Here is a 17,251-nt window from a genome sequence, read left to right as displayed (position 1 = left end):
ACATAGAACATGACGTATTTTTTCCAAAACGAGGCCGCAGCAACATACGGAAGCGTGCAACAAAATGTCAGATAGAAGTGACAGTCTTGCCACGGCATGTTTAGTTAAAAACAACAACAACAAATCGAAGTGCGAGGGACTGTTTATACATATCATATAATCTAAAACACTTCATGTTACTTACATACTCTCGCTAACTTTGTACACCAAATATACATGTAGTTAGTCTGCGGCTGTTTGTGCGCTGGCATATGTGTTGAAATTTAACTCACCACGTGCAATGCCGTTACACGAGTCCCAACAGATCCCGGCAAGTTCCGCTTGAGATGTGGCTTCTGTTTCTTCTATTGCTACATGCCATTTCTGAATTTAATTCCCTATAGATATCCTAGGGTGCTACCGAATCCATTATAATTTCCTCCACTTTGTTGCCGATTCAGATATTTTTTTTTTCATCGCACACACTTTCGTTCAGCCATTTTGTTTACTTTTAGTGCGTGACAATGCGCATGCGCCAAACTTCGACAACACAATCCATCGCAGCTTCATTTGCATATTATTTTGTCTGATGGACACCGTAATAAATCAAGGATTTCCTTCAATTTTGTATTCAAGACACATTTGTTCAATCTCAAACACATAAAGAAATTAAATTGAGATATTTTAATATGTTTTTTCATCTTTTCTTCCGCTTATCGCATTTCACAAAAAAATATTTATTTGGTTGGGCGAAACCTACCTTTAATGGATACCAATTTAATCAAATCATTTTACCAATAATATTTTATTGAAAATGTGTGCGTGTGATACATTCATTTATCATTCTGTTGATGTTTTATTGGGTTTACATTAAAATGTCTTACCTGTGATGTGTTTGCTGAGTGTACAATGTTTTATTACAGAACCTGATCATGGTCATCACCGGACTGATTGCCTATGTTATTCCTGATGTGCCTCACAACCTTAAGGTACAGATTCGACGTGAGAACTACATTTCCAATGAAATTGTTATCAAGACAGAGTTGCTCCGCGCCCAGGGAGAAGATGTGGATGATATAATGTGTACCATTATGGATGATGAAGTTCGGCGTTACCATACCACCGACCTTGGTAGCATGACTTTAGTCAATCGAAAACCTGGTGAAAGTCCTTCAACAGAGGTGTAGCAGATATCATCGGCAGTTCAAATAGTTTAGATATTTTCACCTAGCCCAAGGTAGAATTTCAAATACTCAAATATATTAGTGGTTTATTTTATAGAGTGAAAAACTTTGATACAGGAAATCATACTCAAACATCAGCAAAAAAAATTCTGGAATCGAAGCTGACCTGATTATTTCCAGTTCTATGGAAATAAGTACTTCACTTTCAGCAATATGAAGTCATTGTGTCCATGGTATCCAGTATTATGGATAGATTTTGTGATTTCCATCAGAATGGATTATGTCCAGGATTTTATAGAGAGATGGGTTGATTTCCAGCAGTATGGATTCATTGTATCGGTGATTTCCAGAACTGTGGATGCGAGATTTTCCTGACAAGGGTTGTGTATCATTAATTCCCTCCATATTCCATTGGCCTTTGTACAGCTTTCATTCTCATACAAACGTCTTTCTCATAAGTATATGAATCTATTTTTTAACAAAGTATATACATATTGTATTGTATACATCCACACTAAAACCTTTAATGGACATATTGCTTTATGTGAGACTGTGTTCTGCTGGTCTTCTTGTGGCTACAAGTTTTCCAAACCAAATAAAAAAAAAATCACCAATCTGGTTTTGAAAACTTGTAGCAACATATTCAAGGGAGACTACCAAGTGTATGTTTTGAGACACGTAGATGATTATGAAACCAGATTTGCTAATAGTGATAGTGGATAAGAGTAGGGGATGTGTCTATTATGACTTCCCTTTATGTTGGATTATCCACTTGTAAGCAAGTATTGACTGAAAGGGTGATATTAATTTGTGACAATTCATCACAAATTTTTATTGTTAATACCTACTCACACATAACTTATTGATATGTAGGGAAAAAGAAGAATCCAATGGTGGTTTTTGTAGGTTATTTTTTAGTCCTGATAATCTTTACTATTTTTCGTCTTTATGGAGATTAAATATGGTTTTCAATGTTTTCAAATAGAGAAATGGTTAGCCTTAAAAAACATAGTATTAGTAGTAATAGGGCATGCCTTATTATAAGAAACTTAGTAAGAAATTTGATTGAAAAACCCAGACTTGAAGTTTAGGAATATGTGAACTTATTGTGTTATCTGTCATCCGTTGATACTTTTACTTATTAGAACCTTGGTCTCCCTTCTATACTTCTGCATTCTGTCTTTATTTTACAGCCTAAAAGGTTGAAGTTTACCAGATCGGGATCTACAGAATTTAAAACCTTGTGTTCAAATATCATAATTGCATGACACAAAGTTACGGCTATGTCATCCCAAATGTCCAAAGTTGTAGCTAGTTGTATCAAAAGTGAAGCATATGAATTTATATTTCTGGTAAGTCATATCAGTTGTCCATATTTAAATTTATCGACATGTATATGTTTTTAATGCCATTTAGACATCCAGATAGCAAAAGATATGATGGTTAGTAGTGAGTGCCCTGCCAGTGAAACAGAAAGGGACTATTGATAGTGTTTGTCTCTACATGTCTGTCCATCTTGAGGACATTGATTTGGTTGAAACTTCAAAACAGTTTGGGATTGAATTTGTGGTCAAAAAATCAACTACAAAGGTCACTGTGGTCACTGTTATAGCTTGTTGGGAGCAGCAGGGGATGTGTATTGCTTCAGCAATACTCGGACTGTTTACTACCATTATAGAATCTCAATCATCAATAAACTTGTGGTAATATTGTAATAAAATCATGTTTGTCAGTATGACAGTTATTGTATGATAATCCTCAATAAAACAATCACTTTGCACAGTCATTATATTATCCATGTAAGATGTCATTCTCCTGACATGTTTTTCTATTTACATTATCAATTATAAACATTGTTGTGTAAAACAATCTACAAGATTAAGATACATATAAGTTACAAAGAAGTCCTGTAGTTATCATCAGTGGTGTGATTATATATGTTAAGTCTTTAAACAGGAGATGGTACAAAAATTGATTTGTTGAATTAATAAAAGAAAAATGTTGCTTCAATAACTGCAATCGTGTTACGGTGCTACCCAGAGTTCAGTTCTGTTATGATAAGACGTGTTAAAATCTGGTTCGTTAATACAACTTACCGGTAGATCGTCCTGTGTTAATTTATTTATGTGTCTGCAGACTGATGGAGATTATTAATCATTATTATCGCTATTTGTTAGTCAAAATTCAGTATCAATTTGTCTTCATTTTATCATAAATTTTCACTAATTTGTATCTTTTAAAGTCTTTCAACATAGTATTTTAGTTGGACATTGGTTGCTGTATCAATGCCATATTGGTACAGGGTTGACAATGTGTTTCACAGATGTTTATTGGATTGTAAAGAGAAAATAATAAAGGTTGATTTTTAAGTGTATTCTGCCTTTCGCAGTGAGTACCGGTAACCTACTCTAGCGAGTACCTATTGATTATCATGGTACATGAATTGTTTTTGAGAATATTTGTCCTACTTTTTATTTTTAAAAAGTTTTACACAAAGTTTATAAATGATACCTACTTCTGAATTACGATAAAAATTTTCCACTATATTCAAAGTTTTGTGCAAATGACTATGTAATGGCGTGTATATGCTTTCTGTTTTTGTCACTTAACAAGTTAAAAATACAACTAGGTACATGTACATCTGTATCTTTAATCTAACTTGTGTCAACTGTCCTACATGACAACTTGCCAGATCTTGTACAGCTGTAATAAAATCATTTACCTCGTGTTCTTTTTAGCTATTTAATCACAGATATTCAATACATGTACTATATGCTTGTTTAACATTTTCTTCATTTTTTTCTCGTTTTGTATTTTACAACCCTGTCTTTTTTGTTAGATTTTGTATATTAATATATACTTATTTAGTTATTAGATTTCATTTTGTCATAAAACACTATAAATTTATCATTAAACTGTTATGAATGCTTATGATGACGTTAGGAAAGTGGACACTCACATTATAGACTTTAAACTTTCGTATTTGTGGTCTGTTGTTTCAGGATATTGATTTTCATCTGGATGTGGAAAAAATGAAGAAAAATTTATTAAAACAAATCTAAAGGTGAACTATCCATACAATTATCATTGTTATGACTTGTCATCTCTGTAAACATAGCTATGTTTAGATTCATGTATTTTAATTTGAGCTAGTGTTTTTCCTGTCCTTGACAGATTTCGCACAATGAATGCAACATGTAAAATGTATTTTTTACAAGAGATATTGATATATGTTTTAATTTTCTGTGCAATACTGCATGTAGATTTGAGCACTATGCGCGTCCAAGCTAGCTATTTGTGTCTGTTGTAGGCAACACAACAACATGCTAACACTATAATCATGGCCTGTACATGTAATGGCTGTCACATGGATGCCTCCGAGATTAAGATTGTGTCCATTTATATTAATGTCACTTATCTGATGAGGCTTGATTTTATTTTTACACACAAATCTTAAAAGTTTCAGCTTGATAGTTATATAGTATAAGGTTGTCACTTGACCTTATACATAATGTAGAAGTTTCTTCAATTTTTTCTTAAAAAGAATTTATTTAACAATTCTTTTTGTTGTATTATATAAGAGATAAAATACATCTGTAATGAGAGAGATGTTTGTCATTTGATAAGACAAACATTTACGACATAGATAATACACTGCATTTCCAATGTCAGAACCTGTTTTCTACATCATAATAAGTGTACTATATTTTAGAGGTCTGCCGTTGAACCCTATCTGTGAACACCAAAAGTGTAATACAATTATGACAAATATCAATAGTACATGATCAAAGTCATGTACTCCGCTGCGTCAAGGTTTGTTTATAAGGTGGGGGTGGCCAAATATGACTTGAAGGGCTCGTGGGTTTGGATGTTACGATTTGGTGTTTTTAAAGATGGCGACTGGGGAGAATTCAATTGCGCTTTATTGTGTCACTAAAGCCAAAGGAACTTTTTGAGACTTTGTAACAACACATTACAATCTGTATTATTGTTCACAATCATATGTTAATGTTTATGTACCAATCCCTACATTCCTGTAATCTCTGTACTATTTTATATTTTGTAGTTATGACTGATACCAATGTTTATCCCATTAATATGAAGTTTATATTGAGTCTGTTATGTATAACTTTACAACAAGGGAAGGTTACAAAATGGATCGCTATGTTACACTACCTTTTTTTAATTGTTTACTTTTAGGTTTATATATTTTGGTCTCATGTATTACTTTTTTCTTTTTTTTTTAAACTTCAGAGTGCCTTGTCTTTTTTTTGGTTACATCATAGATTTAAATATAAAATTACAGATAAAACAAATCATGCTGTCCATTTTGTGGTAATAAATTTTCAAATGATTTGGAATCTTGCCTGTTAACCATAAGAACAAGTCCTGTACAATACTGATATGCTGTTTGAAACAGGTACATTATTTCTATAGGCAATAAAATATTTTGTCTTCCTAACTCAAGTCTTATTATATGTATGTTGTGGCTCAGATTCAACACCGGATCATAGGAGATTATAGATACCGATCACCAAATGTCTCCGCAGACCTTATAATGGGTCTTTTAATGGAAAACCAGTCTGAATGGATTTCAGGATCATTCATTTGTACAAATTTACTTTTCATGGAGTAAAATGATGCTTCTGTATATTCCTGATGAGTCTTAACAAAACAAGTGGCCCATGGGCCTTAACTGTCACCTGAGTTTGTTTAGAATGAAACAAAGACATATAAACACTAATATACTGGCCCTTGAAGTCGGTCAGTGATTTTATAAATTTGACTGTTTAATCTATGAAGAGTATTTGCTTCCATCAAACCTGTGAACTCAGAAGATTTTTTGAAATTTTAAGTCATTTTGACCCTGTTTGGCCCCGCCCCTCTGGTCCCCCACGGGGTCAGAGAGGACCGATATGCATGTTAAAATACTATATCTCAGGTTAATAAATCTAATGAAGTTTGACTCATTTCCTATGAAAATTCAGAGCAAATAATGTTCATACATGTATTTTTCATATATAAACTAAAGTAAACTTGACCCCCTCCCCAAGGGGAAACATGAGACCCCAGGGTCATATAATTCACAAATTTCATAAAACACCTTAAGACCTTTCCATCTATAAAGAGTATTTGATTCTACCATTTTCAGAATTTAAGAAGAAGATTTTTGAAGTTTTAGTCTATTTGCCCTTTTTGGCCCTGCCCCTCTGCTCTAAGGGGGTCAGCCAAGACCAATATGGATATGATATTAAAATGCTATCTCAGGCTAATAATTCTAAACAAGTTTGACACATTTCCTATGAAAATTGACTAAACAATGCTCATAAATGTACTTTCCCTATATAAACTATAGTAAACTTGATCCCCTCCTCAGGGGGAAACGTGAGAATCCAGTCATATATATAATTCCCAATTTTTGTAAAGGACCTTAAGACCTTTCCTTCTATGAAAAGTATTTGATTTTCCAGAATTTTAGAAAAAAGGTTTTTGAAGTTTTTAGCCTATTTTACCCCTTTTGACCCCGCTCTAAGGCCCCTGGGGGTCAGTCATGGAAAATTTGTAAATATGATTCAATGTTCATCTCATACTGATTTTCTGACAATATTTGACTCATTTTCTATTACAAATGACCAAATAATGCTCAAAATGTGTTTTCCCCATATTAACTATAGTACATTGTAAACTTAACCACATTCCACCACATCTATGAGTAGAGAAGAAGATTTTTGAAATTTTAGTCAATTTTACCCCATTTGGCCCCTCCCACAGTCCCCTGGGGGTGGGGTGGTGACCATATCATTCACAATTTTGATTGGGCTTATGCCTTAGAAGGTTTGTGCAAAATTTCATAGAAATTACGTACTTCAGAAGTTGAAAATGTAAATTGTTTACGGACATATGATGCACGACGCACAACAACGGACAAAAGGCGATTGAAATAGGTCACTTGAGACTTTGCCTCGTGTTACCTAAAAAGTCAAATTGTCTCCAGGATTCTACAATTCTGGTGACCAATAAAGGCCATCAGCTGCCTGCATAAGATTTGCACAATTCAAGCACCACCTTTTTCGTCAATTCGGTTGAATTTCACCTAAGGGACAAAGGAAGATGATGGAGATGTTGGGTATCTAAAGATGACATGGGCTCACATCATGCAGTAATTAAAAGCAGCATTTATATAGTGTAACATATTATTACATGTTGTATCTTTTTAATTCAGTCAGTAGAGCCACATATAATTGAGTTTGTTAGTAACTGTAAACCACCATGATAAAAGAACAGACAAAAGATGATTCACAAGTTTATTTTATAGAAAATTCAAATATATGCACATATTGCACATGTATGTATGCATATTTAGTTTTTAGAATGAAAAATAAAAAATTCACAAACTCTTCGAACTTATATCAGATTTGTATGCCACTCAACATTATTCTCTATAATAATTATAATAGTATTACAAAAAGACAAATCAAGACTGCCTAGTATTGACTACATGTACTTTATCATCACTAAGTACAGCGCCTCATATTTCAAACTTACGTAAGAATGCCAACTCAATTACAACATTATTTTAATATATATAGGTACAGCAGAGAAAGCAATCACTCCAGAATCAGGGGGAATAACTCCATTTTATAATACCATCCGGCTGACGGAATGTTAGTTGATGAGAGAATTATCCCATAAAGATATAATATTACATTTATTGTTATATCATAATATTCAAATTGTAAGTGAATATATATACATATTCCTTGCAAGTACTAGGTAATTTTTTTCAAACAAACAAACAATAACAATATTCCAAAATATTAAGAGTAACAATGAAAAAAAAAAAAAAAAAAAAAAAAAAACAACAATCAGAAACCTGATTAAATAATAAGCAACAAATTAAAGCTCGCAAATTAATCATGACAGTAACAATAAAATGGAGAGAAACCAAAATGAAACAACAAAGCAACAAAACGTGTGTCCCATCTACAATCCTGGGCTAAAAGCTTTCTTATTCTACAGAATGTGAAGACCTGCAGTAGATGTTCTCTGGAATATAGTTCTCTATCAAAGGAATATACAAGCTCAGAATAAGTTAAAGCATGACTACATTCTTATATAAATATGAGGAAAATCAAACAATGAAATGAGAAGCAAAGTTATTAATAAGCCAATCCAATGATTCAAAGGCAATTATTTACGGTAATAAAAAAAACATACAGTATATAAACAATAAAAATATAGCTATCTTTTAAAGTTTGACGTTAGTATGAGAAGTTTGATTATTAAACAGCAATCGTAATACTGGAATGACATAGAAAAAATCTGACAAATACAAAACAAAAATAAAGTATGAAAAGAGAGACGGAATGACAGGAACCTCCATACCATGATGTTGGTTTCCTATAATCTCAAAACATCTTAGCATATATCCATCTAGTTTTTTAAGTACTGATGGACCAAAAACCTATGATAAGCTGAAGTGTTAATGTGATGTTTTATCATCAAACATAAAATGTAATTGACAAATTCTAGGAATAGTAACAAGCAATGAAAAAGCACAATATTAAGTAAAGATTATACTTAATATTCCTTATATCTGATGTGAAACATTTTATAATCTGAAACAAAGCTGTCAAAATCAAGAAGGGAATGGTGATATAGTCCTAGACCACCGTCGTGTCGTAGACAATAGGTGATTATCTATCACTGAGAGGTCTGATAGTAGGATCATCATGATTGTACTATCGCTTGTAAAAATAGAATGATTTCATTGTCTGCAGGACAATGTTGCACATTATTTATATCACCATGTATTAACTAAATACATGTAGTTAGATTGTAATTATATATCTTATTATCTGAAGAAACAAGCACTTAATGATGCATGCAGCTTAAATATTTCGTCACTGTCAATCTACCTGAAGTAACACACATAATAACCAAACACTAAATGATGCATGCAGCTTAATATTTTGTCACTGTCAATCTATCTGAAGTAACATACAGGATCACTAAGCACTAAAAGATACATGCAGCTTAAATATCATTATCAAACCATGCATGCATCTTACAAGTAAAGCATACCATAAACTGACTATAACTATCTTAAATATTTACTGTTCAACACTGAATCTTCAACAACATACATATTACCATTGATATCTCATTATTCTTATTCCTTAACCTAGCTAGAAGTTTAGGCAAGAATCATATGACCAGTAGAACAATGGAACTCCATCGCAACAAATAACAGTATGATGTATAACCATTGCACCTAAAATGAGAATAAATCTACAACTCTGATTGTAGAAGATTTTCAACCATAAATACTGCTTGTGCAACTATTCTGTCTTTCCAAAATAGTATTATCTATATAAGATATACACATTTAACTAGTAACAATAGGTTATATAGATTATGTTACAAGCAAACCAATAACAAAAGATGATAATAGCTGTTACTAACAGTACATATAACACACAAACTCATTATTAATTAGGATACTTACCCTTACTAATAATACATTACCTGCTTCAGTTTCTCAAAACAAACTAAACCCTAGCTAACAGACTTCAGTCCAACATTTTGACATATAAGAAGAAAGTTTTGACTTCTGGTAAGTTGGCACTTTTTTTTTGAAGAATTCAGGGTCTAGCAGGTATAAAATATCTATTAGAGAACAACTATGATAAAATCCAGATGCCAGGGTACATTATTTACAGGAATATTGAATATTATAATTGATATTGTTAATTAGAAAGTTATACCACACAAAGAAAGAGAATGTGTAAATATACAGGATGGAAACTTCATAGAAAAAGATTTAGTCTGATTGTATGTGTCATCATTATTATTGTTAAACAAGAAAACATCATTATAATGATGCTAGTGTTCACATAAACATAATACTATACAAAAATGTCCATGGTGCTATAGAGTTTATATACATGTATGGTCTGATTCTGTACACTTAAAATATCACCGAACTTTGTAGGATATCATCAGTAATAATACACTGCAGCATATTAAAGCTATCCTCGTAATGACATATACGTAAACTTCAATATATGATATAAATACTGTATATAAACATATAATCTGTTCAATGTTAAAGGCACAGTAAGATACAGTTTACATACACCTGATAACAGAGTCTGGTATAAAAGCCATACCGATATCAGTTTCAAAACACACTACAATTAGTGAATAGCTAACCATGGTATCATTACAAAGGTAAAGGAAATAACCTAGCTTTTAATGAAAAACAAAAGAATGAAACAAGTATTAATTAGTATTGTGTTACTTTATCAAAACACAAACATATCCTTCATTGACAAGTAAATCATCTAACACCATTTCAATAACATATGGGTAATCAACATACAATGCATATGAATAGTACAGTACAATAACTAAGACTATTTATCAATAATAGAAGTGGTGGGTCTTATTTCAAAACACATAGCAAATCACATCTGCTTACAAAGTCATATAACTACAACAGTGTCTTGGGAAGTATAATGATGTACTGGATTTCATTGTTACAATACATAGATAACTCTCCTATGGATCCCATCTATCACAACATGATAATATTCAATACAAACTAGGACCTTATTTATGATTTTTAAGCTCAATACAAAATGTAATGTGTAACAATGTCATCATAATCAATTGCCAAACATTTTAACATGATAAAAGAAGATTGTCTCCCCTTTATTTAGAAAAAAAACCCCACAATTTAATGAATATAAGTATAAGTTGTGTCCCATATCAATATTATTCAAAGCTCACTTAGTGAATCATAGTTTTTGTGATATATACATCTAGAGTACATATGGCACTATGAATCTCTATCTCCTCTTCCTGTTCTTGTTACAAGCATAAACAAGATATGTATACATTGATACATTGACGCCATATGTCTATCTCCTTTCTCTCTCCTTTTGTCTGTAAGACTCAAACAAGACGAGCCACACATTGACACATTGCGACACGAGGAGTTTATCTGGAGTGTCTGCGTCCAGTCTGGTAATAGTGTCCCTTAACCAGTCTGGCAGGAGAGGTTCCTCATCGTACAAAGGACTGTACAAATAACCTTCCAGGTTTCGTTGAAGACTGAAGGAGAAAATTACAAAATAATGCACAACTTCAAATAATCAAAGGTGAAAATATAAGTCAAAATGATCTTATATTATTATATAAAAAGTATCAGTAAGAGGGCTTTACATTGTATATTATAATTATTATGTGTGTGATTATTATGTGATTGGAATAGCAAATAATGAGATGATGGTGGGCACATCATCCAACCTTCAACCAGTAGTGTAGACCTCAAGGAGGGATACTAGGGGTGATTACAGTCACCTTTATAACTTGGCATCTACAGCCCTCACCTTTGATTAAGTATATCGTAGGCGTCCTCATCATCTGTGTTTTGTGGAATGGCGATCATCAGCATGATACACTCAAACAGAAACTCCATGAGGACCTCTACTTTATCTGTCTGTAGTCCGTCACAGAAGTACTGCAGACTCTCTCGCTGTTGATCTTTCAGCTCCTTTCTGTAATCTTCCCCGAGACTGTCAAACACATCCTGTAAAGTAAATGGCCCCGAAAATAGTTAAATAATCAATACCGCAATGATTTCACCTATATATTTAGTATATGGCCCAAAAAATTCAAATGTCTCCTTAACATGTTTTATATTTGGCATCTATATCCGAACACTTGTATTTCTGAAATCAGCATTTAAAACAAACAAACAACCCCAAAACAAGTAAACTGTATGTTTAGAATTTCAAAAAGATTTAGTACAGGGCTTTCCTTCTTTCACCAAAATCTTTTTTGTAAATCAAGTAATTTCCATGGATAGTGGCAATTCGAAAACATATTAAACCCCATCTTTCAAAAAGGCTGGGGAAAAAAATTTGGTCAATATCTGCTACAGCTACTATTGATCAAACACTATTCATGTTATTGTTTCTTTTGCCATTGAATTACTATGTAATTGTAAAAGAGCAATAAATTGAATTGAATTGAAAAAGTATATAAAGAATTGCAAAAATATTTTTACTTTTCCGTAGCTAATGGGTCAATACTATTAGTTCTGAAGAATTTACTCATGTCCATGTTTGAATAAAATGAATTAAGATGGATTTCGTTAGATTTAACCTTGTTTCCAAGGCGAAGCCTTCTGTTATTGCACAGAAGGGACAGACCTAAATCAAAATATGTTGCTTGCTTCTGAAAAGAGGAACTGTACCTTTCTATGTTTTGCCAGCCATTTGGTCTTTTCCTGTGCCAGAGTGAGCCACAAACACTGAACATGCTGACACTGACATTCTGCCTTGGACTGTTAAAAAAATGTGTATGTCAAATATCTACACACAAGTCTTATCACAATACAGGTTTCTACAATTACAATGCATATACTTTATCATTATTTATTTATCTAATATCATACAAAAATGATATATAGTTTTAAGGGCCGGTATTTTCTTGTTTGTTGAAATAGTTTACCAGATTTTTATTATCTTGGCGAAACCAGAGAATAAGTCAGATTTCAGGGCAGTATTTTACGTTGGCCTGACCAATGAGTTTGTCAGTTTGAGGGCAGTATTTTACCTTTGGCCTGACCAATGGGTTTGTTAGTTTGAGGGCGGTATTTTACATTTGGACTGACCAATGGGTTTGTTAGTTTGAGGGCGGTATTTTACATTTGGACTGACCAATGGGTTTGTTAGTTTGAGGGCAGTATTTTACATTTGGACTGACCAATGAGTTTGTCAGTTTGAGGGCAGTATTTTACATTTGGACTGACCAATAGGTTTATTAGTTTGAAGGCGATATTTTACCTTTGGACTGACCAATGGGTTTATTAGTTTGAGGGCAGTATTTTACCTTTGGACTGACCGATAGGTTTATTAGTTTGAAGGCGATATTTTATCTTTGGACTGACCAATGGGTTTGTCAGTTTGAGGGCAGTATTTTACCTTTGGACTGACAAATGAGTTTGTCATTTTGAAGGCAGTATTTTACCTTTGGACTGACCAATGGGTTTGTTAGTTTGAGGGCAGTATTTTACCTTTGGACTGACCAATAGGTTTATTAGTTTGAAGGCGATATTTTACCTTTGGACTGACCAATGGGTTTGTCAGTTTGAGGGAGTATTTTATCTTTGGACTGACCAATGAGTTTGTCATTTTGAGAGCAGTATTTTACCTTTGGACTGACCAATGGGTTTGTCAGTTTGAGAGTCTGTGTCATGAAGGTGTCCAAACGGAAGGTAGGATTTTCACCAACAGACTTGAGGAAGCTAATGGTGATATCCAGTTTGTCCAGACAATCACAGATTTCAGGTAGACTTCTCAGCTCCTGGCAGATCTGATGTCGTACGGCAGCTCCCAACTGTACCTGTTACAACAATAACCAAACAACATACACAGAGACTGAATACATTAGAGATTTAATATTCCAACCATTTCATATTCTACCAACATCTGTTTTGAAGGATGCGCTTGATTTTGATGGCCAGGGAAACTTCAGTTTCCACAGTAAAACATCAACACAATGACAAATGTCCCAAATTGATCTCTTGATTGATTCGTCTCACTCCTTACCTTATCTATGTCCAAGGAATCGAGGACTCCTAGGACCAAATATCTTAACTGTGTGACCACTAACAGATCCTACATTATTTATATATAATTAACTTAATCTGTACATATGTCCTAAGAGTTTATCTAAGATTATTACCAGAAATTTGACGGCCATGTTCTGAAAACTAACAGTGACATATTAAAAGATTGTGTATCTCGTACAAACCTGTGGGATCTTCTCTCTCAGACTCCTGAACACAATCGCATTTGTGACATCTGATCTATACGTCATTACTTCAATCTGTAAAACCAAAACAACCACATTCTCATTCCTCTCTTACAAAGAAATTTCATTACAATAAGCAAAAAGACTGGATCTGTAAAATGTATAATATAAAGTTTGTCTTGCTCCTTACCTCATCTATGTCAATATCTGATTTTGCAAACAAGAATCGGTCTCCCAGTTGTCTCTCTATATTTCCAAAGTCATACTCGATCTTAGTGCCCTTGCCGACCTCAAATGAGTAGTTACAGTTGGCAAGTACGATGGGAAGTATGTCTCGTTCTGGATGGTAGCTTATCAGGTGGGCAGGACTCAGGTCATGAACTTTGACCTTGGGTAAATCTGTCATCCTGCAAAACAAATTTATTGAATCATCTTTCTCAAATGATTTTGAAATTGTCAGATGATTCCTCTGATGACTATGCTAACCAATGGTTATCATCCATTTAAATAAGAATCCTAACATTTTGAGATGTTATGAAAAAATTAATGAATTCTTACAGATATGACCTAAGACGTTCAAATTCTACAAGAATTTAGTATTTCCCCTATTTTTTTTTTTTTTTTTTGGCATTTCACACAAATACAAGATTGTTCTTACTGTAACAAGATTGTAACAATAGTGATAGATACAAAACTTGTTTTATTTAAACCTATTAATTTCACCTTTAAAACATCACCAAACTGCATGTAGAGGTTTTCATTTCTTTTCTACAATTTGTTGCTGGTGTAATAGTGACCAGAAAGTTTGAGGTAGTGAGTATGGAGATGGGTGTTGATGTATAAGGGGACGGGTGTTGGTCTATGTTATACTTACTTCTGTCGTTTCACCTTGCAGTATTTCTCCAGGAAGCTTTTCTGTTTCTTCAACAAGAAGTATACAAGTACATAGGAACATAGACCAGCATCTTTAATCGTTGGTAAGAGCATAGAGATGGGTGAATTGTCTGTTATCTGCTTGGAACAGAACTCTTTGGACACAACAGCAATCCCATTGGATGTTGGGCAAGCTATAAAATATCAGATCCATCAGAGAAATCAAAATCTTTGTGAAATTAAAGCATGTTGATATTGGCTCAATCAAATTTCAGTGCAAACTTGATTTTGAAACAGGTTTGCACAAAAGATTGTGATAAGTACTAAAGTAAGAAGTTTACAGTATCTAATTTTTATAACAATTGTCAGATTTTACATGAACAGCGAATGAAATGTTTGTAGCGGAATAAGTGTGTAAGTAAAAATACTTTAATCCTGTCTTGTCTCTCAACTAAGATGAAATTTCTTAAAGATGCTACACCATTTTTGACGAATGGTATTTTTTTCTTTATCAAACACAGAAGCAAAGAAATTAGTATTTTTCTTCAGTTAAAATAGTTACTTTACACCATTACCACCATTGAAAAGGAACGTCTTATTTTGCTTAAATATATATATATTAAAGATAATTAATTGCGCCCTGAAAACAAGAGATCCCAGAGGGATCTTGGCGCCCACCAAAGAATGATCTATGTTTGATAATGGAAAGAGGGATCTTTTCCCTGCTTTTCAAACTTTTTCAAACATACTACATATGAAATTTAAGACAGATCGCTTCATTACTTTCTGAGAAACAGTGGTGAAATCCAAGATGGCCGCTTGGCCATCTTGTTGACAGACTAGTCCCAAAGGTACTATGCACAACTAGGGCCCAAGGGGAACCTATGCATGGAATTTGAGAGATATCCCTTCAGTGATTTCTGACAAATAGCGGTAACTATCAAAATCCAAGATGGCGGCCAGGTGGCCATCTTGTTGACCGATAAATGCAATATGCACAACTAGGGCCCTAGGGGAACCTACTTGTGAAATTTGAGAATGATCCCTTAAGGTACTTTCTGAGAAATAGCGGTAACAAACTTTAGTATCTAAATCCAAGAAGCGGGCTGTCGGCCATCTTGTTGACCTATCAGTCCCAAAACCTTTATGCCCAACTAGGGGCTAAGGGAAACCTACTTATTGAATTTGAGAGAGATCTCTTCAATACTTTCTGAGAAATAGTGGTAACAAACTTCAACTACCAAAATCCAAGATGGCGGCCGTTCGGCCATCTTGCTGACCGATCAGTCTCAAATTTCAACATGCACAACTAGGGCCCTAGGGGAACCTACATATGAAATTTGAGAAAGATCCCTTCAGCACTTTCTGAGAAATAGCGGTAACAAACTTTAACTATCAAAATCCAAGATGGCGGCCGTTTGGCCATCTTGTTGACCCATCAGTCTCAAATTGCTATATGCACAACTAAGGCCCTAAGAAAACCTACATATGAAATTTGAGAAAGATCCCTTCTTTACTTTCTGAGAATTAGCGGTTTAACAAACTTTAACTATCAAAATCCAAGATGGCCGCCGGTCGGCCATCTTGTTAACCGATCAGTCTCAAATTGCAATATGCACAACTAGGGCCCTAGGGGAACCTACATATGAAATTTGAAAAAGATCCCTTCAGTACTTTCTGAGAAATAGCGGTAACAAACTTTAACAATCAAAATCCAAGATGGCCGCCGGTCGGCCATCTTGTTGACCGATCAGTCTCAAATTGCAATATGCACAACTAGGGCCCTAGGGGAACCTACATATAAAATTTGAGAAAGATCCCTTCAGTACTTTCTGAGAAATAGCGGTAACAAACTTTAACAATCAAAATCCAAGATGGCCGCCGGTCGGCCATCTTGTTGACCGATCAGTCTCAAATTGCAATATGCACAACTAGGGCCCTAGGGGAACCTACATATGAAATTTGAAAAAGATCCCTTTTGTACTTTCTGAGAAATAGCGGTAACAAGAATTGTTAACGGACGGACGGACGGAAGGACGGACGGACCACGGACGAAAGGCGATTTGAATAGCCCACCATCTGATGATGCGGGCTGAAAAAAATCCATGGCACTATGCCCTATATGGAATGAAATACTGAATCTGCATGCAACAAAAATAATACAAATTATTTCATATGTAGTTTTGTGTTAATTAGACATACATATATAGGATTAAACATCAGTTATTGTTCAATGATAAGTATTGTTTATGCTCTGTTAGCAGTGGAGCATCTTTAAGCCATGTGAAGAGTGTATTTGGTAGATATGTATAGACAACTTAGACCAGCTACATCTTTTAGATTGATAGGACAGTGTTTTGTATAGCTATGTAAACCATTCAGAATCT

General features: G+C 33.9%; 2 protein-coding genes across 4 annotated transcripts in view; one reads left to right on the top strand and one right to left on the bottom strand.

Moving 5' to 3' along the window:
• Positions 1 to 5,625, top strand: part of LOC138323737 (anoctamin-1-like) — a 106,646-nt gene extending 101,021 nt beyond the window's left edge. For all 3 annotated transcript variants that reach the window (XM_069268546.1, XM_069268556.1, XM_069268565.1), the window contains one exon: positions 903 to 5,625. In XM_069268546.1, coding sequence (XP_069124647.1) covers positions 903 to 1,166 — 264 coding nt within the window. In that variant the 3' untranslated portion in view covers positions 1,167 to 5,625. The remainder of the gene's footprint in view (positions 1 to 902) is intronic.
• A 1,829-nt stretch (positions 5,626 to 7,454) lies between these two features.
• Positions 7,455 to 17,251, bottom strand: part of LOC138323727 (E3 ubiquitin-protein ligase rnf213-alpha-like) — a 121,983-nt gene continuing 112,186 nt past the window's right edge. The window contains 7 exon segments of the mRNA XM_069268534.1: positions 7,455 to 11,282; positions 11,561 to 11,760; positions 12,430 to 12,519; positions 13,389 to 13,580; positions 13,992 to 14,066; positions 14,182 to 14,398; positions 14,866 to 15,058. Of these exon segments, the coding sequence (XP_069124635.1) occupies positions 11,090 to 11,282; positions 11,561 to 11,760; positions 12,430 to 12,519; positions 13,389 to 13,580; positions 13,992 to 14,066; positions 14,182 to 14,398; positions 14,866 to 15,058 (1,160 nt within the window). The 3' untranslated portion in view covers positions 7,455 to 11,089.

Source organism: Argopecten irradians, chromosome 1 (genome assembly GCF_041381155.1).
Source record: "Argopecten irradians isolate NY chromosome 1, Ai_NY, whole genome shotgun sequence".
In the NCBI taxonomy this organism is placed as follows: Eukaryota; Metazoa; Mollusca; class Bivalvia; order Pectinida; family Pectinidae; genus Argopecten; species Argopecten irradians.
The sequence above is the reverse complement of the archived record's forward strand: the minus strand, read 5'-3'. Positions and strand labels throughout refer to the sequence as shown.